At 37.0% G+C, this 26,159-nt stretch overlaps 1 protein-coding gene across 1 annotated transcript in view; it reads right to left on the bottom strand.

The window, feature by feature from the left end:
* LOC123251842 (protein FAM47E-like) overlaps window positions 1–26,159 on the bottom strand; it is a 106,628-nt gene that overhangs the window by 23,689 nt on the left and 56,780 nt on the right. The window contains exons 3-6 of the mRNA XM_044681167.1: window positions 25,226–25,365; window positions 22,402–22,546; window positions 16,215–16,421; window positions 10,302–10,457 (exon numbers count right to left, since the gene is read on the bottom strand). Coding sequence (XP_044537102.1) covers window positions 10,302–10,457; window positions 16,215–16,421; window positions 22,402–22,546; window positions 25,226–25,365 — 648 coding nt within the window. The remainder of the gene's footprint in view (window positions 1–10,301; window positions 10,458–16,214; window positions 16,422–22,401; window positions 22,547–25,225; window positions 25,366–26,159) is intronic.

Below are 26,159 nucleotides of genomic sequence, written 5' to 3' on the forward strand. Positions count from 1 at the left end.
GGAGGTCTTTCCAGTTCACATGGAATTCCTCCAGTTTATTATTCCTTTGAGCACAATAGTATTCCATCACCAACATATACCACAATTTGTTCAGCCATTCCCCAATTGAAGGGCATACCCTTGCTTTCCAGTTTTTTTGCCACCACAAAGAGCGCTGCTATAAATATTTTTGTGCAAGTCTGTTTATCTATGATCTCTTTGGGGTACAAACCCAGCAATGGTATGGCTGGATCAAAGGGCAGGCATTTTTTTATCGTTCTTTGGGCATAGCTCCAAATTGCCCTCCAGAATGGTTGGATCAGTACACAACTCCACCACCAATGCATTAACGTCCCAATTTTGCCACATCCCCTCCAACCTTCATTACTTTGCCCTGCTATCATTTTAGCCAATCTGCTAGGCATGAGGTGGTACCTCAGAGTTGTTTTGATTTGCATTTCTCTAATTATTAGAGATTTAGAACACTTTCTCATGTGCTTATTGATACTTTTGATTTCTTTATCTGAAAATTGCCTATTCATGTCTCTTGCCCACTTATTAATTGGGGAATGGCTTGATTTTTTATACAATTGATTTAGCTCCTTGTATATTTGAGTAATTAGACCTCTGTCAGAATTTTTTGTTATAAAGATTTTTTTCCCAGTTTGTTGTTTCCCTTCTGATTTTGGTTGCATTGTTTTCCCTTGTACAAAAACTTTTTAATTTAATATAATCAAACTATTTATTTTATATTTTGTAATTTTCTCTAACTCTGGTTTTAAAATCTTTCCTTTCCCAGAGATCTGACAAGTATACTATTCTGTGTTCCCCTAATTTACTTATAGTTTCCTTCTTTATAGCCAAGTCTTTCACCCATTCTGAATTTATCTTGGTGTATGGTGTGAGATGTTGATCTAAACTGGAATGGGTATTGTATTTTGTCAAAGGCATTTTCAGCATTTATTGAGATAATCATGTGGTTTTTGTTGCTTTGCTTGTTGATATGGTTAATTATGTGAATGGTTTTCCTAATGTTGAACCATCCTTGCATTCCTGGTATAAATCAATTCTTCCCTGTGGACTACAACGTAGGTGAGTGAAAAGGCTGACTCCTTTCCTGGCTTCTGGAGAGATTAGTTTCTGGAGAGGCCTCTCTGTCTTGGGGAGGCCACATGGTTATTCACCACTGGGTCCTCTGGCTAAAAAGTCCTCTGACTGAGGGACTCTGGTGAAGGGCTAATTAACCCAACCCGAGTTGAGCCAGGCATCAGAGAAACATTAGGATGATAAGCTAGACGGCTTATGCTATCCTCTTTCACATTTCTCTACTTTACTCTTTCTCTCTATTTTGTAAATAAAACTGCTAAATAAAAAGTCATTCTGATTTGAGTTATATTATCTACGAACAAATTCTCTCATATTTTAGTCAAACCATTAATTTTAACCTTTACATTATACAGTATTGTACTAGAAATGCTCACTATAGCAGTGAGACAAGAAAAAGAAATGAAGGAGTAAAAATGGGTGAAAGAGTCAAACTATCATTCTTTGAAAATGATATTATGGTATTCTTAAGGAATCCTAGAAAATCAACTAAAAAACTAGTTGAAATAATTAACAGCTTCAGCAAAGTTTCAGGATATAAAATAAATCCACAGAAATCATCAGCATTTCTATGCAACTTAATATAAAAATAATACAATATGGCAAATTAATAAAAATGATTAGTTGCTCTAAATCACTACAGATCATAAAAATACAAATTAAAACAACTCTGAAGTACCATTTCATATCTATCAGTTTGGTTAGTATGACAGTAAAGGAAAGTGATAAATGTTGGAGGGGATGTGACAAAATTGCGACACTATTGCATTGTTGGCAGAGTTGTGAAGTGATTCAACCATTCTGAAGAATAATTTGGAACTATGGCCAGAGAGTTATAAAACTGTGCATACTATTTGATCTATCAATACCACTACTAAGTCTCTACCCCAGAAATAAAAAAGGTGGGGGAAAGAACTTTTTGTACAAAAATATTTATTGCAGCTCTTTTTATGGCAGCAAAAAATTAGAAATTGAGGGGGTACCCATCAATTGGGGAATAGCTTAACAAGTTGTGGTAGATGATAATGATTCCTGAGGGAATGCTATTGTGCTATAAGAAATGACAAGCAGGATAATTTCAGAAAAATCTGGAAAGACTTACATGAATTGATGCAAAGTGAAGTGAATAGAACCAGAACATTGTACACAGTGACAGCAATATTGCTTAATGAATAACTGTGAATGACTTAGTTATTCTTAGCACTGTAGTGATCCAAGGCAATCCCAGACTCATGATGAAAAATGCCATCCACCCTTCAAGAAAGAATTGATGGAGCTTGAATGCAGTATAAAATTATAGAATACTTTGTTTCCCTTCTCCCTCTTCTTCCCTCCACCCCCATTTGAGATCTCTTCCATAGGATGACTAATATGGAAAACTGTTTTACATAATTGCACATGTAAAACCTATAATCTTAGGGAGAGAGGGTCAGAAGAAAGAGGAGAATTTGGAACTCAAGACTTTAAAAAATGAATTAAAGTTGTTTTTATATGTAATAGAAAAATAAAATATTATTTAAAAAATACCACTACTGGGTCTGTATCCCAAAAAGATCAAAGAAAAAGGAAAAGCCCCTATTTGTATAAAAATATTTATAGCAGCTCTTTATGTGGTGGCAAAGAAATGGAAATCAAGGAGATGCCCATTAATTAGGGAATGGCCGAGCAAGTTGTGGTACATGATTGTGATGGAATACTATTGTTCTATGAGAAATAATGAGCAGTATGGTTCAGAAAAATCTTAGAGGGTTTTTATGATCTCATGCACAGTGAAGTGAACAGGAGGAGTGAAATATTGTATACATTAATAGCAATATTGTAAAGATAACTATGAGAGACTTACTTGCTCTGATCAAGACAATGATCCAAGACAATTCCAAAGGACCCATGATGAAAAATGCCACTTTCAGTGAGAATTGATGGACTTTGAATGAATACTGAAACATACTTTTAAAAAAATTTATTTTTGTTATTTTATTTTGTTTATGTTTTCTTTTGGAATATGGATAAGAGAGTTCCGGGTTAAGATGGTGGCAGAGTAAAAAGCAGCTGCTTGACTTCTCCTAACCCACACATATAGGACTCCTCAAGAAGACATAAAAACAAATCCAGAGGAAAGAAGGGACCCCACAACAGGGCACAGCATTGGAGGTATGTGGAAACGGGGCATTTCCATGCTATAAAGGGGTAAAACAGCTCCCACGAAAACACGAGCGGAGCAACCCCCTCCCCTACCCCACACCACCTACAACGCCAAAGCCAGCGCACAGGAGTCGGAGCAGGTTTGGGGCACCCATTGGGTCATTGGCAGCTCACCAGGGCTTGTTCCTGGGAGCAGCAAGACTTGGGACCCCCCCCCCCCCCCAGGGCTGAGGAACTCGCGGACTCTGAGCGCAGACCCTGAGCCCAGACCCTGAGCCCAGGCTCAGGCGAAGGGGCTGACACAAGCTCAGGCTGAGGCACAGATTAAAGCGTGGACTGGGGCGTGGATTAAGAGGCTGATTCTGAGTGCAGGAGCGGACCTTGAGTGGGCACCCAGTGAAGAGAGGTGCTGGACTGCAGAAGCAGCTCCCTGAGACTGTTTAAAGGAGCTTCAGGCAGAAGAACAAACAAGGAGACCACCAGGAGGCTTGTCCCAAAACAACTAGACCTGAGACCTCAGGAGTTTAAAGAGTGCAGACAGATACTGGGCGCGAGCATAAAGCTGAGAGGGAACTCAGCCTAATATGGCAAGCCAGAATCGTCAGGAAAACCAGAAGAGAAAGATGAAGAAGAAAAAACCTTTAACACTTGACAACTTTTACACAGAAAAAATCCAGACAACAGAGGAAACAACTGAGAACACACAAGTAACCATATCCAAACCTTCCCAAAACAATGAAAATGGGTCACAAGGACTTGAAGAGTTCAGATCTGAGATCATGAGAAAGATGGAAGAGATCTGGCAAGAAAATAACAGTTTAAAAGGCAGAATTTCACAATTGGAAAGTGAGGCAAGTAAATCAAAGAACAGAAATGACCAGATTGAAAAGGAAAACCAAAAGATTGTAGCTGAAAACCAGTCTCTAAAGGCTAGAATTGGACAATTAGAAAAAGATGCCCCCAAATCAAAAGAATTAATAAGCAAATTGGAGACCAAAATCAAACAGCTGGAAAACAGGTCAGACCAAACTGAAAAGGAAAATCAAAAGCTTATAGCAGAAAACCAGTCTCTAAAGACAAGAATTGGGCAAGTGGAACATGGATAATATGGATATTATGTTTTGCATGACCTCATATGTGTAATTGAAATAAAAATATTTGCCTTCTTAAGGAGGGGTGGGGCAGGAGAGAAGGAACTAAAAAGCCAAAAAAATTATTGCTAAAAATATATATATGCAATTGGGAAATATTTAATGAAATAAAAATTAATGAAAAATAAAGATGTACAGTCAAGCAAAACAAATTCCTGTATTGGATATGTCCAAAAATTAATGCCTCATTCTATTTTTAATTAAAAAAATCTAATAAATAAATTAAATTTTTGAATAAACAAAATAAATGCATCTAAAATTAGAGGAGAAGCAAGTAATTGTGGAAAACGTTTTGCAGCAAGTTTCTCCAATAAAAGTATCATTTATAATCTATACAGAGAATTGAGCCAAATTTATAAGAATAAGAGCCATTCTTCAACTGGAAAATGGTCAAAGGATTTAAATGGGCAGTTTTCAAAGAAGAAATCCAAGCTATCACTAGCCATGTGAAAAATGTTCTAAGTCACTGACAATGAGAGAAATCTGAGTCAAAATTTCACACCCATCAGATTGACCAAGTTGAAAAAAAAAAAAAGAAAAATGATAAAGTTTGGAAGGGCCATGGGAAAATAAATATTTTAATACAGTATTGGCGGAGCTATGAACTAATCCAACCATTCTGGAAGTCAATTTGGAACTATGCCCAAAAGGCTATTAAGCTGTGCACATACCCTTTGATACAGGAATATCCAAGTCTGTTACTAAATCTATACCCCAGAGAGATAAAAAATGAAGAGGACAAGGACCCTTATACATAAAAATATTTATTGCAGCTCTTTTTGTGGTGGCAAAGAATTGGAAACTGGAGAGGATATCCATCAATTAGAGAATGGCTGAGTAGTTTAAGGCAGTGATGGGCAAACTTTTTAAAGAGGGGGCCAAAGGAAAGGGAATGCTCATCTGTCAGTCTGTTTCTAAGGCAACTCTTTCCAAGTTTCATTGTATTGTATCCTGCTCATTGTATTCTTCAGATTAGGAATAATGTCGCACAGCCAGATAGAATATTTCAGGGGGCCACATCTGGCCTACAGGCTGTAGTTTGCCCATCATTGCTTTTAAGGCATATGAATACTAGTATGAAATACTATTGTTCTATAAGAAACAATTAAGGGAATGATGTTAAAAAAAACATGGGAAAACTTGTATGAACTGATACAAAGTGAAGTGAACAGAACTGGGAGAAGAATTTAAACAATAATGACAATATTGTAAAGAAAACCACTCTGCATCAGAATTAGTAACTCTAATCAATACAATGACTTCCCACAATTCCAAAGGGCTAATGGTGAAATATACTATCTACCCCCAGATAAAGAAGTGGGATATCCAGAGTAGGAATCAAAGAATTTTTCTTTTTTCTTTTCTTTTGTTTCCTTTTCTTTCCTTTCCTTTTCTTTTTTTCTTTCTTTTGATATGACTTATGCAGGAATTTGTTTGCTATGACTACATATTTCTATGGGGCATTCTCAAAGAGAGAAAGATGGGGAGGGATAGAATTTAGAACTGAAAATTAAATAAAATTGAACTTAAAAAAAGAGGTATTTGGAAACTTTCTGTAGAAGATATGATTTTAGTTTGGACTTGAAATAAGCCAGGTGGTAAAAATTTGAAAGGAAATCATTCTAGGTATGAAAAACAACCAGAGAAAATGCCCAGAGTCAAGAGATAGAATATCTGTTTCATGGAACAGCAGTAGTTGTATTGCATGGTGGTTGGGGGAGTAGTAAGAAAACTAGAAAGATGGGAAGGGGCTAGGCCAGTGATGGCGAACCTATGGCATGGGTGCCAAAGATGGTGCCTCTCTGTGGGCACACTATAGGTTATAAAGGATTTGAATATCATAAGATTTCATATTTAATCTTGGAGGTGATAAGGAACCATTCACATTTATGGAATATGCTAGTGATATATACATAGTTGAGTGACTTTTTGGACACAGTTCCAAATTACTTTCAGTAATGAGAACTGTCTATCTCACATTTACATGGGAGTGTGGCTCTAAGAGAGGCAGAGTATTCATCTCTAGCCTCTTCTTTCAGTTCTTACCAAAGGAGTTTACTTCCAGGAAGGGAAGGAGGAGGTTGAAGCCATCAGCTTGTTTCCTTTGCTCTTCTCAGAGAGATAGGGCTACCAGGCTAGAATTGAATGCATACATAGGAAAATATATAATAGACAATACAGAGTGAAAGAACTCTCCCATTGAGAGTGAGGTAACTCAGTTGAAAAAAGAAAGAATCCTAGATCTCACCTAAAGGAAAATTACCCAGAATTTCTAGTGTAGCAAGCTAGCAATAGGGAATGATGTAGACCTCAAGCTCCCCTCATGTTGGCTTCTACCCACAGTTTTTGCCTTCAGCAGCCTGAAGGGGGGGTTGGCTTCTTCCATCTTTTTACTAGAAGCCCAAAGCCTGAAACTGGAAGAGATTCTTGAAAAGACTCGGTGACTCAAAGAAAACAGAAGAGCTCTTCTCACTCCCACTCTTGCTAATTACTGGCCCTTATTTAGGCATAGATTGAGCTCTACCAATTTGGTGAGTCCCATACCAATGAGCTTTGAGATACAAGTTACATTTCCATAATGACTAGACCAAACACAGTTCTACCAATAGTGCATTAGTGTGCTTATCCTTGCACAGCCCCTATAATAAATGTCATTTCCCCCTTTAATCATGTTTGCCAGTCTAATGAGTATGACATGGAATTGAGGAGTTATTTTGTTTTTCTCAGTGATGTGAAGCCTTTTTTTTTTTCTTAAGCTTGTTGTTTATTTGTTTTTTTTTCTCTTTCAAAGTGCCTGTGTAAATTCATTGGTCTCTTATCTATTGGGAAATCACTGTGTTTTTTTGTAAATTTGAACCAGCTCTTTATATGGCTTAAATATTAGACCTTAATCAGAGAAACTTGCTGCCTCTGATCAAAGATTTTTTTCCTCTCTTATTAATGACCAAGTTGATGAAGAAGTGTTTTTACCTACATTGCAGCCACTAAGAGAGAATTAAAAGGAAGCTTCCCATTTCCTAATTATAGATTTCAGTGTTTTCCAGGCTATGATATGAAAGTATCATCTCTACCTTCTAAATTTTAGTGTCTTAGTATAAGTACCAAGTTGTCCTATCCTAGTTATAGCTCTCCCACAAGGCAATAATTTTCTTTGTCTTTGTAATCTACACTAGTGGCAGAAATATCCACAATGATAGCTGTATGTATCTTTTTAAAGGTAGATGAATATCATAAAAGTAGTTCAGGGTTACTGACTTTTTTTAGTTTTGCAACATTTACCATCTAATCGAAATTTTTCTATCTGGGGCTATTTACCCATATTTACCCATCTCTTATTCACATCAGCAAGCTGAAGGTGTTATGATGTAATAAAAATAAAAGACATTGATTTAAAATTCATTTAAAAAAACTTTACACTCTAGGCAACAGACTTGACAGAGATAATCAGAAACAATGGAACTCGATAACCCAGTATTCAATAATGGGTAACCCAAAGGACTTATGAAAGAACTCCCTAGTTGACTAAGAAGACACTGCTAGAAAAGCTTGACAGCAATATGACAGAAATTAGTCTTAGATTTTGCATCATATTCCATAATATATTCTAAATGGACATGTGGGTAATTAGGTAGTCCAGTAGATAGAGCACCAACCCTGGAGTCAGAAAGATCTGAATTTAAATCTGAACTCGGATACTTCCCAGTCTCAGTTTACCCTGTCTTAAAATGGGGATAATAATAGCACCTACCTACCATGGTTGTTGTGAAGATCAAATGAGGTGATAATTCTAAAGCTTTTAACAGTACCTGGCACATAATGAATGTTATATAAATATTAGCTATTTATTTTTATTAATTTAAAATTAAAAATCACACTTTAGAAAATAAGAAGAAAAATAGATCATGTACCTCTCACAATTATGGACGTATTCTTAACCAATCAAGGAACAAAAGTAATTATAAAAGGTAAATTGATAACTTTGATTACATGAAACTTGAAAAACTTCTGCACAGACAAAATGAATAAAAAAAGGGACGCGATCAAATGGGGAAAATTCTTTAAACTTCTGATAAGGGTTTGGTATCCAAGATATACAAATATCTAATAAATACATATAAGGCTAATAACCATTCCCCATTAGATTTGTGGTTAAAGGACATGAAGAGTTCTCAAACTGTTTATAGAAGAATTGCAAAGTATTCACAAAACACATAAAAGGATGCTGCAAATCACTAATTAAAAAAAGATAAATCAAAACAGCCTTGAAGTTTTATTTCACATTCTGCAAATTTAAAAAAAGTGGCAAAAAATGGGAATAGACAATGGGGAATGAATTGTGGAAAGATAAGGTCACTAGTACATTGCTGGTGGACTTGTAAATCAGTACAACCGTTTCAGGGAGAAATATGGAATTATTCAAATAAATTGACTAAAATATTCATAACCTTGACCCAGATGTTTTGTTACCAGGCTTATATCCCAGGAAAGCTGCTGCTAAGAAGGAAGTTCCCATATATACTAAAATATTTATAGTGACACTTTTTGTGAGAGCAAAGAAATGGAAACAAAGTAAATGGCTACTGATTGAAGTATAGCTAAATAAATTGTAGTATGTGAATGTAATGGAATAATACTGTGCTATAAGAAATGACAAATGTGATGAACATAGATAATCAGCAAAAACTCTCCATGAACTAATGCAGAGTGAAGTAAGCAGAGCTAGGAAAATAATGTACNGGAAATATATATGAACTAATGCAGAGTGAAGTAAGCAGAGCTAGGAAAATAATGTACTCATCTACAACAATGAAATAGAAAGAATAACCACATGCACATATACATAAAGCCAAAAGTAAAACAGAATTATAAAGAACAGGCTTGACAATGAAGAGATTAGAGGATGTCCCCATCCCACTCCTTTGCAGAGGTGAAAGTTCCATCGGTGTTACACATTGAATGTATTTTCAGACTTCTCTTGATCAGTATGTTGATATTTTATTTTTCATCTTTAAAAATACTATGTAATTTAATATAAATATATAATATAAAAATATTATATAAGAGATGGCTCTCTGGGAGAGAGGGTATCAGAGGATACTCATAGAAGCAATGATGATATAAAAATATATCAATAGAAATTATTTTTTTTAAAAGGGGGACATCTAGATGGTACATTAGATTGAGTCAGGTCTTGAGACAGGAGGTTCTGGGTTCAAACCTGGCCTCAGACACTTAGTCGTATGACCCTGGACAAGTCACTTAACCCCCATTGCATAGCTCTTCCACTGTTCTGCCTTGGAATAAATACATTGTATTGATTCTAAGATGGAAGGCAAGGTTTTGTTTTTAAAAACAACAAAAAACAATGCCCTCATATCAATCCCATTATGTTAATTGAGGTGAGGGTGTAGAATATCACACTAAAATACTGATGATTAAACACATTTATCAGACTCTTGGCCAATCTATCATCTAATGAATATTATTCAAATATTCTTTAAGCCCATCTGTAGTCAGGGGATTTAATGTATATCTCTTCTAACAATTAATTAATTAATTATCTTAATGGTAGAACTCATGGTAGAAGTTGTCCTGAGGTTCTAGGAAAATTATATATTTCTTTTCTTTTCTTTTCTTTTTTTTTTTTTTAGAATAAATACTATGTATTGATTCCAAGGCAATAAGAGCTAGGCAATGGGGGTTAAGTGACTTGCCCAGAGTCACATAGCTAGGAAGTTTCTGAGGTTAGATTTGAATCCAGGACCTCCATCTCTAGGCTTGGCTCTCAATTGACTGAGCTAACTGCCCCTTAAAACTACATATTTCTCAAAAGATCCCAGAATTAGGTGGAAGGGTCAAAGATGGAATAAGGTAATATTTGGCCCAAATGAAAATGAGATTATAGATTCTGGCATGTGAACATACCTTCTCTAGAAGATTAGCTTTCAACTTTTCATAATTAGAGCTAGCTTCTGCTTTAGGATCCAACAGAGGTTCATTTGCTCTTTGTTTCTTCCATAAGTTGGTATTCAGGTACCAGGCCCCATATCTGATCTTCACCCAGTCTGGTTTATAAGGATTCTGTAGAAAGAAAGCAATTTCCAACATTGTTTCAGATGCTCTGGTCTGTTACTAGGATGATTCGAAAAGTAAGTCTTTGGTTCCTTGATTCAATTACTAGTTGATAAGACCAACAATCTCCTGTGTGTGTGTGTGTGTGTGTGTGTGTACTTAAATTTAGTTCCTGCCCTAGTATTTTAGGGAAGATACTTTTCATTGGTTTGAGTCTATATCAATAACCAGACTATTTCATCAATTAGCTTCATGTTGTTTCCAGAGCAATTTAAATTTTACGCAAAGTAAGCAAATCTATAATCACATTCATTGTGAAAGATTTCAGCCCATTACTCTAGAAACATCTCAATTATAAATCTCCTAGTTATATTATTAGCACTGAACTTACATAGTAGTCCTTAATAGATAAGTATCTACTTAGACTGGTATTTAAATGTTAGGCCACTATGAGTCTGGAGTTCAATAAATTCAAGTCCTATGCCTTTTTTTTTTTTTTCCAGGAGGGGCAGTAAAGAAGGAAGCCTCATGCTCTTCATGTTCATTCTGAAGCACCTAGGACTGGAAAATGTGCTTGCTACTTTACCAAGGGTTCTTAACCTGGGGTGTATAATCTTTTGAATTTGATAACTTTATTTCAATATAATTTATTTCCTTTGTAATCCTATGTATTTTTATGGTGTGCATTCAAAAGCATTATTCTGAAGAGCCCATAAGTTTTAGTATATTGCAAAGGGATGTAGGACACACAAAAAGATTAAAACCCCCTGCTCTATGTATATGCCTGTGATTGTAATAGCCATTCAGTATCATTGAATGAAGCCTCCAAAGACAGCCTGACTCCAGGATATTGTAGAGGAACCAGACACTATTATAATCCTGCCAACTTTCTCCTTTGATGTTTTCCCTATGACAAAAATATGCACTGATGGCTCTCTTCTTAATGTTGCAAAATGGGAAAAAAATATTTGTAAGAAATTAGGAGCAACCATCTCTCAGTTTGACAATATGGGTTAGAATAGTAAAAGGAAGCTCTTCATCAAAGATCACCTGAAACCAAGCTATTTTATTACTTACTGTATTCACAGTGAAGAAACACTAGATGGGTACTCAGTACAAAGAGGACACCCCCTCTCCCTACTCTTGTTTTACATAGCTCTAGAAATGCTAGCGATAAGTAGGACAAGAGAGAGAAATTAAAGCTATAAGCATAGACAAAATTATCCCCATTTGCAGATAATATGATGATTTATTTAGAAGAACCTCAGAGAATCAAGATAGGAACTAGAGATGATTAATAGTTTCACTAAAACATCAGTATACAAAATAGATCCACAACCCATCTTTTTTTAAATAAAGAACACACAAAACCTAAAAAAATATGATAAAAGAGAAATTCCATAAAGAATACAGAGTAGAAATTCTCTTTGGGGTATGGATCAGACCACATTGCTCTTGATGAGATTTTTTTTTCTGTTTCTATAATTCTGTGATTTTGTGAAAATATCTGGGAGCTTAGATACAAAGACACACTCAGGTCATATAAATACAAGTACAAAACACTTTTCAGAAATAAAGGAAGGCAAATAATTGGAAAAATATGCTGGCTTCATCATTGAGTCATAACAATATAATTAAGAATCATACTACCTAAAATAATTTATAGGTTTAGAACATTACTAAATGAATTGCCAAAGGCATACTTTATAGACCTAGAGAAAAGAATTACAACTTCATTTGGGGGGGATAAATGGTATTACAATGAAAATAATGAAAAAAAAAGTAGCAATAAAGAGGGCATAAAGTTACTGGAACGCATATTATATTACTTTCTTCTCTAGACTGTACTCCTGAATTTTCTCTACCATGTCCCAGAAACTTCTTCATCCTGGAAGGTTGCTCCATTCCTGAAATTCATACATTTGAATTATCCTCTAACCCCGTAGCTTCTCTTTCTAATTGAATGGTTCCTCCCAGAAGCTCCTTTTAAGGAGGGAACCCAGGACAGCCATGTCTGATTCTTCTTTAGGCTATCCTCTGGACTTTCTCGGCCATGCCCTCCCACTCCTTCACTGGATGCTTTTTGTCCAACCCCTGTTTAGTTTCCAGTTGTGTTGTCTTCCATTATTAGAATGCAAACTCCTTGAGGTCAGGACTGTCTTTCTTCTTGTATTTGTATTCCCAGGTATTAGCACATAGTAAGGGCAATAAATACTCACAAATTGATTGATATTACCAAGTAGTAATCATCAAAACTATTTGGTTCTGAATTAAGTAACTAGAAGATACCAGGGTGGTAATGGGACAAGGAATGATTGTTCATGACCAGTGTCAGAAGATTCACAGGGTTTGGGAAGGCCAATAGGATAAAGCTGACAGGATACAAATGCAGTCCAAACAGGGGTTTATTTAAGGGAAGGGAATTAGGATAATCTTACCTAAAGTTTATAACTAACCCTCCCAACAAATCTAGTTGTTCTCTTCAGTGAGTCGTTAGCTGCACTGTCATTTGCCTCTCTACTTAAAGTCCTACAAAAAATACATGTCACTAACCCAAATCTCCTTTAGATGGTGATAGAGGTGATAAGGTTGGGAGTTAAGCAAGAACAGGGCCCAGGGAAATGTTCTCACTGACAGATGCCTTGGATGTCTCAATCAGCTCTGTTGATATATCTCTCAGGTAGCAGGAACAGGATAAACATAGGAACAGGTTGTTGGTAAGATGGATCAGAAGGAAAGTCACGGGAGAGAGAATAACCAGCTCACCAGGTCCACCCTGGGAGACTAGACAAACTCAACCTCCTGCTAAACTTTCTGTTAGAAGAAGACAGTTCTATCACTTCTCCAGAATTCCAGAACCTTCCTGCTTCTGCCTTTTCAGCAGCTCCTGCTCATATACTCAAATCCTTATAACAGTTCTAGCCAAATCAAAGTAAGACAAAGTGACAATCATACACAGCTATTTAGCAGTAGATATGTAACCTGAGTCACAAAACCCATTAGTATGGGCTCATGCCTTTCTTTTCACTGGTTGGAGATCAATTCCCTGCACCTTCTTTAGGGGTGATAAAAGGGGGAGAGAGGAAAGTGCCACGATTTTTGAGTCCCTTTGAGTTTATTGGGGCTCTTCAGCCTCTGGACTCTTCTGACTTCTGGCTTCAAGAGAGAAGATGGATGTTGCCAACCTCTCACTTCAGGTTGCTGAAGGAAAAATGAGGTGGAGAAGAAGCCAACATGAGAGGAGCTGGCAATCTTCAATATTCTCCTACCCCTAGTTTGTCACACCAGAAACTTCAGGGAATTTCCTCTTGCTCCCAATGGGAGAGTTCCTTCACTCTGTATTGTCTAATATACATTTTTCCTATGTATACTGATTTCTCCTTTGCCGTTGGCTAAATGGGTGTCTTTGCTAGTGGCTATGTGTGTGTAAATAGTATTTTGTGGGAAGGAACTCAAGCTTGGGATATAAAACTTGAAGCTCTCATTTTTCCACTAAGAAATAGCGATCACAAGATTAGCTTGAATTTGAAAGCTATATCCCATACTAACAATCTTTAAGAGAGGAGATAGATCTAACTCTAACTTGGTACTACTTGTCTTTGAGGAAAGCAGAGTGGCTAAGCTTCTGGATCCAACCTCCTGCTTCCCCTCCTGTTAGAAAATAAGGTCTCCTTTGGAGAAGAGAGGTAGGGAGAAGAGGCTAGAGATATCTCTTCTACCTCTCTTTGAAACATATACTGATACACCATGCTATAAGGAACAGCTTTTGCTACACGTGGGGGCTCCTTCCATAGTAATATAGCTTCTGGTCTCTTATTTTGCAAGAAATTATAGTTTTTATTTCTAGAGTCTTATTTCTCCTTCAGCAACCTGAAGTGGGATAGTCATCATCCACCTTCTTTCTTGACACTGAAAGTCAAAAGAGCCCCAGACCCAAAGAAACTGAAGAGCTCAAAGAAACTTCGAGACTGGAAAAGCCTAGAGTTCTCTTCCACGCTCACCAACTCTTCCCCACCCCTCACACAGACAGAGGACACTGATCTCTACCCATAAAGAGAGAGGCCTATATCAATGGGCTTTGGGGCCTGAGATATAGAGCGAATCAAGATGTAAGAATGCAATGCAAGCCCTGGCATTTTGAAATATTGGCAGTTAAGAATGTTGAGGAAGCTGACCTAGTGACCGTTGGAGGAGAGCAAGGACTTCTGGGATTTGAACAGCCAGGAGGAGGAGCTTTTGGGGGGAAGCCAGTGTGGGAGGTGGTTGAAAATTGGCTCTGTGACCCTCAGAAGTGAACTTTGGAGGTTTTTCCCTAATGTACAAAGAAGACCTACATTTTCTCTGGTTACATCGTGGTTCCTGAGATTCACTGAATACCAGTAACAGCTTCAACAGAGTTGGGAGTTGAGGGGTGTCTGGACTTCCTTTGGGGAGCTGATCCCCAGACCCCATTTGCCTTGAGCATTGCCCAGCAGTATCCCTCTGTGTCTAATAGCAACCACAGCTTTAGAAAATATAAATAGTGGGCACAGGAAAGTGAAGCTCTGTTCAGGGAACACCAGATCAGATCTTGGGGTCTGAATCTTGGTGGGTACCTGGCGTAGTGAAGGATTTGGGATTAGGGAATTATCCCACACCCTCCTTCCTGTGAACCCCATTCTCATTCCCTTTGCTATTCAGGTCCTGAATAAACCCTCAAGTTTCATCAAGTCAGATCTGTGTGATATCTATTGGTGGGAGGCAGAGTGTAAGGGTTAGTGAAGGGAGGCAGGCTGAATCTCCATTTTAAGCCTGACCCTCAGCTGGTAGTCAGGGGGATGTTTCTGTGTACCCTGACTGGGACCAACATTCAATTGGGGAGGGATCAACACACCTTCAACCCCTTTACCCAGGCACAACCTTCTGGGGTTCCTCATTTTTCTCAGGAACTCCCATTTGTCTCCCAGTAAGAAGGGGGTCTGTGAGAGAGGAGAGGTCATTTCTCATCTTACTAGCAGGTTCCCAACTACACCCTGAACCTCCTAAACAACCCAATTTCTAGAGCAAGGACAAGAACTTCTGAGAAAATTGCAAAGAATAAATTATATATATAGACTATCATCTTACGCTGTATACCACAATAAACTGCAAATGGACACATGCTTCATCATTAAAAAACTGGAAAAGAACAGGCATTAACTTTTATACCTCTGCTATGAAGAGAATCTTAAGCAACAAATGACAGAGGAGATCATAAAAGACAAAATAGACTATTTCAATTACATAAAATGTAGAAGATTTTACAAAAATAGAATTGTTACATGCTCCAGAAAAGAAATTGTCTTATGAGGGGGGAGCGGAATCTTTGCATCAAATATCACTGATAAAAATTTGATATGCAAAATATAAAGAAATGGATACATATAACATCAAAAGACATTTCCAATTAAATATATTCAAAGGAAATGACATTTTCAAAAGAAGCACAATAAAAATTCATATATATGTATATGTTTCAATTCAGTGCACATATACTAAGTGACTGGTATATGTAAGGAACTAGAAAAGATAAGTAGATAGTAAGAAAAAGATAAAGTGCCATTAAGAATTTATAAATTTGCTAATTACTGCTCAATAAGGCCCCCAATGAAAGCCAAGAATTAAAACGTGAAGAATAGATAACTGGTCAAAGCTCAAGAATTCAGAAAAGCCTCAAAGATTTGCCAGATTGTTGCCTCCAATACTTGGTTTTCTTTATTTCCTCTGGAGGAGAAAAAAACAAGTTACCTTTGTCCTCTTCATTTTCCTTTCATAGTCCAACTCCTCTACAGCACATTGCATCTCCTGCAGCCTTGTTAGTCCCACACCCTGCCTTAGGTCCAATGGCATCTGGTTCATTTTCATCAAATGGAGGATGTTGTAGCCCCTTGGATAGTCATAACTCGTTTCAAACAGTTTTAGGACTGTGGCCACATCTATGGAATCATTTTCTCCCTAGTTTATCAAGATCACATTACAAGCATTACTGTTAAGCAATGAAAAAGCAAATAATTTTTCTGCTTTTTTTTAGGGGGACATTACAGTGGTCTGGGATATTTTGGAGAGGAAGTGGAACTTATTCAGAGAAAAGTTTCATTTGAGACAAGCATTTATTGAGCATCTGCCATGTTCCAGGCAGTTAGGTAGAGTAGTGAAAGCCTCGGTCAGGAAGAGCTGAGTTCAAATCCTTACTCTTATATTTATGAGCAGTATAACCCTGGGCAAGTCATTCAACCTCTGACTGACTCAGTTTCCTCATCTGTAAAGTGGGTGTTGTGAGGATCAAATGAGATATGTAAAATGTTTTGCAATCCTTAAAGTGCTGTATAAATGTTGGCTAAAAAAACAAGAGTTTCTCCCTCAGAGAGCTTACATTCTAATTAGGAAGACAACATGTATCCATATATGCAAAATAAATACACAATATAAGAAATAAATACAATGGAATAATGGAAATAAACACAAAACAATGGAATGTGGCTGGGAATGGAGCACCAGAGGTCAGGAAGATCAAGAAAGACCAAGAAAGTCTTATATTTCATCTGAACTGAGCTGAAAGAACTGAGGAAGATAGGAAAAGAGGAGGAAGTACCTTCTAGGCATGGAGAGATAGTCCAAAGTCATGGGAGATGAAGTGTTGTGTCAGAGAAACCATAGGAAGGTCATTTTGCTGGACCCAGAAATGTGTGAAGTCTTAGAAAGGCAGATTAGAAACTAGGTACATAAGGTTTTAAATAATCAACTGAAGAGTTTAAATTTAATCCTAGAAGTATTTATTTTTTCCCCTCTTTTCTAAATTTTCTTTTATTTTTCACCAATTACATTTAAAAACTGTTTCCAACATTCTTCAAAGAATATCAAGTCTTAAATTATTTCCCTCCCTGCCTCCTACCCCCACTGAGATGGTAAAACAATCTCAAATAGATTTAAACATTTTTTTCCATATTAACTTCTTTGTGGAAGGAAACTAGAATAGAAATAAAATTAAGAAAATGAAAAAAAAAAGGCTTTTTTGGTCTGGATTCAGACCTTATCAAGTTCTTTTTTCTCTCAAAGCAGATAGATAGTACTTTTTATGATGAGTCCTTTGGGATAGTTTTGGATCATTGTATTGCTGAAAATAGCTGTTATTGACAGTTGTTAATTGCACAATATTCCTGTCACTGTGTAAATGTTCTCTTCATTCTGCTTATTTCACTTTGCTTCAGTTCATGTAAATCTTTCCAAGTTTTTCTGAGCTCCTCCTACTTGTCATTTCTTACAACACAATTGTATTCTATTCCATATGCTATAACTTACTCAGCCATTCCCCAATTGATGAGTGTCCCCTTACTTTCTAATTCTTTGCCCCTAGAAAAAGAGTTACTTTAAATATTTTTGGATATATAGATCCTTCTCCTTTTTGTTTTGTTTTGTTTTGTTTTTTTTTTTCTCTTTGGGATATAAAGCTAGTAATAGTATTTCTGGGTCAAAGGGTATGTAGTGCTTTATAGCTCTTTGGACACAGGCCCAAATTGCTCTCCAGAATGACAGAATCATTTCGTAACTCCCCCAACAGTGTATGACTGTCTCAAGTTTTACACATTCCCTCCAAGATTTGTTATTTTCCTTTTCTGTCATAGTAACCAATCTGATAGGTGTAGGGTGGTAACCCAGAGTTGTTTTAATGAGCATTTCTCTAATTAATAGTTTTTTAGAGCATTCTTTTTGCATGCCAGTAGTGAGCTTTAATTATTTTGAGAACTGCCTGTTCATATCCTTTAATCATTTATAAGTTGTGAAATGACTTGTATTCTAATATATTTGACTCATTTCTCTAAGCATTTTAGAAATAAAGTCTTTATTAGAGACTGGTAAAAAAATTTGCATTATTATGATTACTGTGTGTTACTCTCCATCTTCTTTATTCCTGTTTAGTTTCTGACTACCACCTTCTCAAATTTGCCCTCTTTTCTATCAGCTCCACTTCCCATTCTTCTTCTATTTTACTGTAGGCTAAGATAGTTTTCTTTATGTATTGATTTGATTTTTTATGTTCTTCCCTCACTGAGGCAGTTCTAATGAGAGTAAGGTTCATATGCTTCCCCCATCCCGCTTCCATCTTCCCCTTCAATGTAAAAGCTCTTTCATGCCTCTTTATGTGAGATAATTTACCCCATTCTATTTTTCCCTTACCCCTTCTTCCAGTGTATTTCTTTCTCATGCTTTAATTTTACTGTTCATCCCATCATATTCAACTCACACTCTTGCCCTCTCACTATGTATACTCTTTCTAACTGCCCTAATAATGATAAAGTTCTTTGGAATTACAAGAATCATCTCTCCATGTATGGATATTTATAGTTTAACTTTATTGAATCTTTTGATTTCTTTTTCCTGTTTACCTTTTTATGCTTCTCAAGTCTTGTAACTGAAAGTCAAATTTTCCATTCAGCTATGGTCTTTTCATCAGAAATGTTTGAAAGTATTCTAATTAATCGAATACCCACTTTCCCCTTGAAGGATTATGCTCAGTTTTGTCAGATAAGTGATTTTTGGTTGAAGTCCTAGCTCTTTTGCCCTCTGAAATATCATTTTTCAGGCTCTCTGATCCTTGAGTGCAGGAGCTGCTAAATCATGTGTTGTTGTGACTATAACTCCATGATATGTGAAATGATTCTTTTTGGCTGCTTGAAATATTTTTTTTGTTGACCTGAGAGTTCTGGAATTTGGCTATAACATTCCTGGGAGTTATGCTTGTGGGATCTCTTTCAGGAGATGATCAGTAGATTCTTTCAATTTCTATTTTTCCCCTCTGGTTCTAGAATATATAATGTCTAAGCTCTTTTTTAATCATGACTTTCAGGTAATCTAATAATTCTTCTATTATCTCTTCTGGATTTATTTTCTATGTCAGTTGTTTTTCTAATGAGATATTTCATATTTCCTTGGGCTGGTCTTTTAAGTTGTTTTGGGCTAAAAATTGACTTCACCTCACCTTTTTGTGGGTTATGCTGCTCCAGAATTCATTCCAAGGCCTCATATCATAGTTTTTTTGGGAGAGTAATTTGGTAGAAATCAGATGGTCCCTGTACTTTCTCTGCCATCTTGGTTTCCCCCACCCCGATGGAGTACAAATTAAAACAAAAAACAAAAAAAATCAACCCTTACCTTCTGTCTTAGAATCAATACAGGGTATTGGTTCCAAGGCAGAAAAGCAGTAAAGGCTAGGCCAGTGATGGCGAACCTATGGCATGGGTGCCAAAGATGGCACACAGAGTGCTCTTTGTGGGCACATGCACCATCCTTCCCCATTCTCCCCTTCCCCCCCCCCCCCCAGTTCATTACTAGAAAGGCAGAGGGACTCTGGCGGAGTTGCTCTCTTCCCCATCTCCATGCACCAGACTGAAGCAGAGAAGCAGAATGAAGAGAACATTATACACAGTAATAGCAATATTGTGGAACAATCAAATGTGAAAGACTCTGCTACTAATAGCAATATAATAATCCAGGACAATTCTGAGAGACTTATGAAAATGAATCTACCTCCAGAGAAAGAACTGTTGGAGTAGGAATTGCAGATGGAAGCATACAATTTTTCACTTTTTTATTTGGACATATGTTTGGTTTTATGGAGAAGAATGAATAATATGGAGATAAAAATTTTAAAAATTAATTTAATTTAAAAAAATAATAAAACTAACAAACAAATACCCCCTCCCTATAACTCCCCAACAAAACAAGGGCTGGGTCTGCCAACAAAACAAGAACTGAACCTGTGATTTCCTCTATGAATAATTTCCCTGCAACTTATAGTATTAGAAAATGGTCTGGAGCAGTGGGAGGGCAACTAATTTGCCAAGGAGTCTGAGTCATGGTCATTCTATGTCAGAGAGGCACCAACTCCTGGCACTTTAGAAGGTCTAAGATCCTATCATTCAATGATTGGTTCAGTGAATAAGAGTTTGCATTTTTGGAACATAGGATTACTAAGACAATCCTATGCAGGAGCCAGAGATCAAAGTCCCTGATATCAACCTGATTATCCTTGGCCACCCTCTTCTGATTGCTTTCCTTCCTAAAATGTGGCATATAGATCTAAGAACAATATTTTTTTGAAACCCTTACCTTTTGTCTTAGAATCAACACTAAAAATTGAAGGCAATGTAACTGAAGTTAAGAAGTATCTGTGGCTAAATTTGAACACAGGACCTCCCATCTCAACCTGGCTCTTCTCCACTGAGCCCCCTAGCTGGCTCTAAGAACAATATTCTTAATGTGGCCTGACCTGAGTAGAGTAGAGTAGAACTGTCACCTCTCCACTCTTGGACAGCATGCTCTCTTTCTGCTTTCTGATTCCACTAGCTTTCTTGGCTTTCCTATCACATTATTGCCTCATGTTGAGTTTCCAAACCATTTAAAACCCCCAGATAGTTATTTTGGACAAACTACTATGCTTCTATTGCTTTCCCATCTTGTTCTTGGGAAGATGATGATCTGAACCCAAGTGTAAGATTTCACATTCCTTCCTGTTAATATTCCTAATCTTTGGATCTTGACTCCATCATCTAGCACTCTGGCTTTCCTTCCCACCTTTGTGTCATCTGCAAATTTGATGATTTTGCCATCTATGCCTAAGTTGTCATTTAAAATTTTAAGTGGCCCAATATCAGGCACAGATCCTTGGGGGCACTCCACTGGATAGCTCCTTCCAAAATGACACTTACTTCCACTGTTTATGGGTTTAGGCATGAATCTTCTGTGCCTTAAAAAAAAAGTCAGATTAAAGAAAGCCTCTCCTTTATTCAACTTTTTGTGGGTGCTAGCATGAGACCTTTCCTTTTTTGCAAAGACATGAAACAGGTTTTGATATTTCAAGGGGAAATTCTGGGTAGGGACTCATGAAAAAAAGGTGATAATTGAGAAGCCTTTCAAATATGAACATTGCTCCAGTAAATCCAGAGCTTCCGTTCTGGCATATGAATTTGGAGAGTTATTTTTAGATTGTGGTGAAGTCAGTTCAGTTATGTCCCATTCTTTGTGTCCCCTTTGGGGTTTTCATGACAATGACGTTGGACTGGTTTTCCATTTCCTTTTCCAGGTCATTTTAGAGATGAGGAACTTGAGATAACCAGGGTTAAGTGACTTGCCCAGGGTGTCTGAATCCAGATTTGGACTCAGGAAAATAAGGCTCCCTGACTCCAGGTTTGATGCTCTGCACAATCGCGCCACCTAGCTGCCCTACTTTTTATATACCTAGAAATATCTATGAACATGGTTTATTAGGTGCTCTCTGACTGTAAATTAAATGATGAGAGAGTGTAATTAGTGTTAATTACAAGAGTCAGCATAATATAGTTGAAAAGACACAGGTCTTGGTCTAAAAAAGATTTGCATCCATATCCCAGGTCTATCATTTTAATCTTGTGCAACCCTGGTCCAGTTACTTAGCTGAGCCTCATTTTCCTTATTTTAAAAATGGAGGCAGCTTGGGGGTACAGTGGAGAGAGCCCTGGCCTTAAAATTGAGTTCAAATTTGAGTTCAAATCCTGCTTCAGGCATTTTCTAGCTGCGTGACCCCGGGCAAGTGATTTAAATGTGACTCGGTTTCCTCAACTATAAAATTGGGATTGTAATAGCACCTTTTTCTATGGTATAAGGCTGTGGTAAGCATAAAATGAGATAAATATTTGTAAAGTTCTTTGCAAAGCACTATTATACTTGCACTCCTCATCTCACGGTGATTTCTCTGAAGACTGTACCTTACCATTTTCAAAGAATTCTAGAAATACAAATTTTGAATTATGTGAATTTTGTTATGAGAAAATTATTTGGTGCTGGGGAACAGTTATATTCAAAATCTGATGATTTCCCTTAGATTTTGTCCCCAAAGTGATAAAGTTCGCTTTTCAAGTTGACCCTAAAGATGAAAATTCACGAGTGGTCGTTGACTTACAAAACTGGAAACCCATTCACAGAATTCTTTAGCTGCCCGATGTATATGGTCTTCTAGCACTGGCAAATAGCCCATGTCTACCTCTTCTGCCTTTTCTTCCCCACGGAAAGATCTGTATGGGCTCTTCTCTGGGACTGGCTTGGGGCTAAAGAAGATAAGATTACAACAAAGTCATTTAGTTATAGAAAAGCCTGCTGCCTTGTGAACCCTCGGTGTTGGACAGAAAAGGACATCTAAAGTCCAGGGGACTCACAAGGCCACGAATTCTCCAATTTTATTCAATAATATTATTATTACTAGCAATAATTTGGGATGATGCCAATGTAAACTATGATAATGACACATTCTTAAAACCTGGGGTTTCTTAACCTCTCTTTGATGTTAGGCAACCCTTTGGCACTCTGGCGAAAAATATAACAACAATAATAATGTTATTACACATAATAACATACCATTGTATAGCATGATATGTAATATATTCAATAATGTTCATTACATACAACAATATATTGCATACAATGGTACCTCGACACACGAGCACCTTAAGCCATGAACAATTTGAGATAGGAGTAGTCACCACTGGGGTTTTTTGCTTTGAGTCAGGAGTGGATATTTGAATCACAAATTCCCACGGGAGGAGCCTGAGGTGGATGATGTAATCAGTACAAGTGAGATTAAGGACTTGGGGGGGGGGGGGGAATGAAACAGTTTCTTGAAAAGACACAGCCAGAAAAAGTTGCAGCAGATTGTACGTTGGAACTGTGACGACACTTATTTCACACATTTATCGAAACGTTCTGAAAGGGAGGAAGAAGCAAACTTCCATGGAAAGGTTCTTATTGAAACTGCCTCTAAGAGAAATCGAGGAAAGTGTGGCAAAACGGCCAAAATTCAATGAAGAAAATGATGTATGTGTTCGATGAAGAAAATAAAGTTAAAAAATAGCAATTAAGTTTAGCAATAAAGTTACATGTAGTAAGTAATGCGTGAGGTCAATTTTGCATTTAAAAGTAGCATCGCATGTGTAGAGAGGAAGTTGTGTTAAGTGATAGCCCACAACATGAAAACCTTCTCCACCAGCAACTTTGTCATACCGAGAAGGTAAATAACATTTCGTAAGCAAGTTTGTTTCTTTATATTCTTTCATATTATCTATAGCTATATCTATTTGCCATTTATAAAGTACATTTTCATATTTAAAAGCATATAAAACAAAAAATGTGTGTGTTTTTTGGGGGGGTCAGAATGAATTAATTGCATTTTTATGAATTTAAATGGGGAGATTTGATTTAACACAGGAGCAACTTGAGTTATAAGCTTGGCCATGGAACTAAGGAAACTCATATGTCAAGGTACCGCTGTATATTGTTATATCAAGACATGTGATATATACAACAATCTATAGATTACATATCATGATATATAATATTATATATATATATATATATATATATATATATAAAACATACAATTCTAATTCTACCAGTGGTTATTAACCTTTCTTTGGTATTATGCTTCCCTTTGGCACTCTGGCGAAAAGTATAACAACAATAATACTGCTGTTATGCATAATAAAATATACTCTTATATATGATGATATGTAACATTATATACAATCATGTATATTACATATTGCGGTATATATCATGCATATTAGTATGATTATAATTTATGCACACAATAATAATGTATTCTTAAAACTGGGGGTTCTTAATTTTTCTTTGGTATTAGGTACCCCTTTGGCTTGCTGATGAAAAGTGTAACAATAGTAATAACATTATTATTATATTATAATGTATACTATGATTACAATGATATATATTATAAATGATTACATATAATGTTATACACAATGATGTATAATATCGATCATGATAGATAATGACAGATCCTATGTAAAACTGTGTGTACACATAATAATATGGCATTTTTTAAAAAACCTTACCTTTTGACTTAGAATCAATACCGTGTATTGGGTCTTGGGCAAAAGAGCAGTAAGGATTACTATATGGGAGTTAAGTCATTTGCCTAGAGTCACTCAGCTAGGAAGGGTCTGAGGCCAGATTTGAACCCAGAACCTCATCTCCAGATCTCTATCCATTGAGCCACATAGCTTCCCCCAATTATGCATTCTTAAAACCAGTAGTTTTAACCATTTTTTTGTCTGTCACAGATTCCTCAGAATAATGCTTTTAAATGCAGAACAAAATGTATATGATTATAAAGGAAAACAATCATAATGAAATAATTATCACAATGTTAACCCCCCTCCCCACACACAAATCCAGATTCCAAAGTAAAAGGCTTTGCTTTAAAGTAACTGGTTTACAATTAAACCCAGAAGCAGACAAATCTTCCAGTCTTGCTGATGATTGGGAATCTCCAAAGCATTCATTCTGAATGTAAAATATTGCCATTAGAAGATTTTGTTTACCCACAACCACACGTGAGGAAAAACAAGGAAAGGAATGATGGAGTTGTGAGGTTAATGAACTCACAGGCCTCCGGAATACTCGAGTATGACCCCAATTAACCAGCCTGAAGGAATTATTCCATTTTCAGTCACCTAGTTGGGAGTCCTTTGGCCCAGTCCTTTCCATTCTTCAAAATCATGCATCCATCCCACTAATAAGGGAAGTGGCCACCCCGTTGGCCTGGGTAGTACTTTCTCCCCTTCAATAGGAAGGGGTTTCATTAAGAAACGCCTCCTTTAGAAGCATTTCCTAGCTTCTAATGTTCTAAAATTACTTTATGGCAGTGAACCCACAAGATGCGCTGCCCTGTGATTACAAGTATCCCTAAGGGTAATTAGAACAACACTCACCTTTCCAGTGGTAAGCACTCAGAGGGTTTCTCCATTCCAACCCAGGGCTTTCTCTTGAGTTCTACGCCTTCTTGACAATAAGCCCATTCATCCTCCAAGCACTTATGTGGATCGAGGACTTTCAGAACCTGCTTAAGGAGCTACAAAGACAAAGTATATAGTGTTTGTAGGATGAGAAGAAAAGATGGCATAAAACGGGCCCTACTTTCAGGGGGGAAAATATCCAGCCCAGACCTTCTGCTTTGTTGTGTCTATTATTCCTGGTCAGTCGGTGCCATTTATTGAATTAAACGGGGAACTGATGCGTGGTCAGACTTGGTCCCAACCCCCTCAATGAAAGGGAAATGCACGTGACTAAACCAATTTCTTTTTTTTTAGGCTGATTGCTTGGTAGCCCTTCTCCTCTCATCCTGAACTCTACATTCTTGTCAAATTGGCCTACTTTCTGTTGCCATATCAATATTCCTTCTCACATTTTTGCACAGGCTGTCCCCGTTATGTGGAAGACTCTCCCTCCTCACTGCCAAATCTCAGAGTCCCTAACTCTCTTCCAAGCTCAGCTTTTAAGTGCCTTCTCTGATTCTCCCAATTGTTAATGTTCCTTTCTGCCTGAAGAGTAACAGAGGAGGGGCAGCTGGGTAGTTCATTGGATAGAGAGCCAGGCCTAGAGATGGGAGGTCCTGGGTTCAAATTTGACCTCAAATACTTCCCAGCTGTGTGACCTTGGGCAAGTCACTTAACCCCCACTGCCTAGCCCTTACTGCTCTTCTGCCTTGGAACCAATACACAGTATTGATTCTAAGAAGGAAGGTAAGGGTTTAAAAAAAAAAGAGTAACAGAAGAAGTTATGTGTCACTGTGGCAGCAGAAAAAGGGAGTATTGTGCTTCATAGAGAGAATAACCTCAGACCTAGGAAATGCCTGCTGATTGCTAA

The sequence above is a fragment of the Gracilinanus agilis genome, chromosome 6 (assembly GCF_016433145.1).
Source record: "Gracilinanus agilis isolate LMUSP501 chromosome 6, AgileGrace, whole genome shotgun sequence".
Taxonomy (NCBI): Eukaryota; Metazoa; Chordata; class Mammalia; order Didelphimorphia; family Didelphidae; genus Gracilinanus; species Gracilinanus agilis.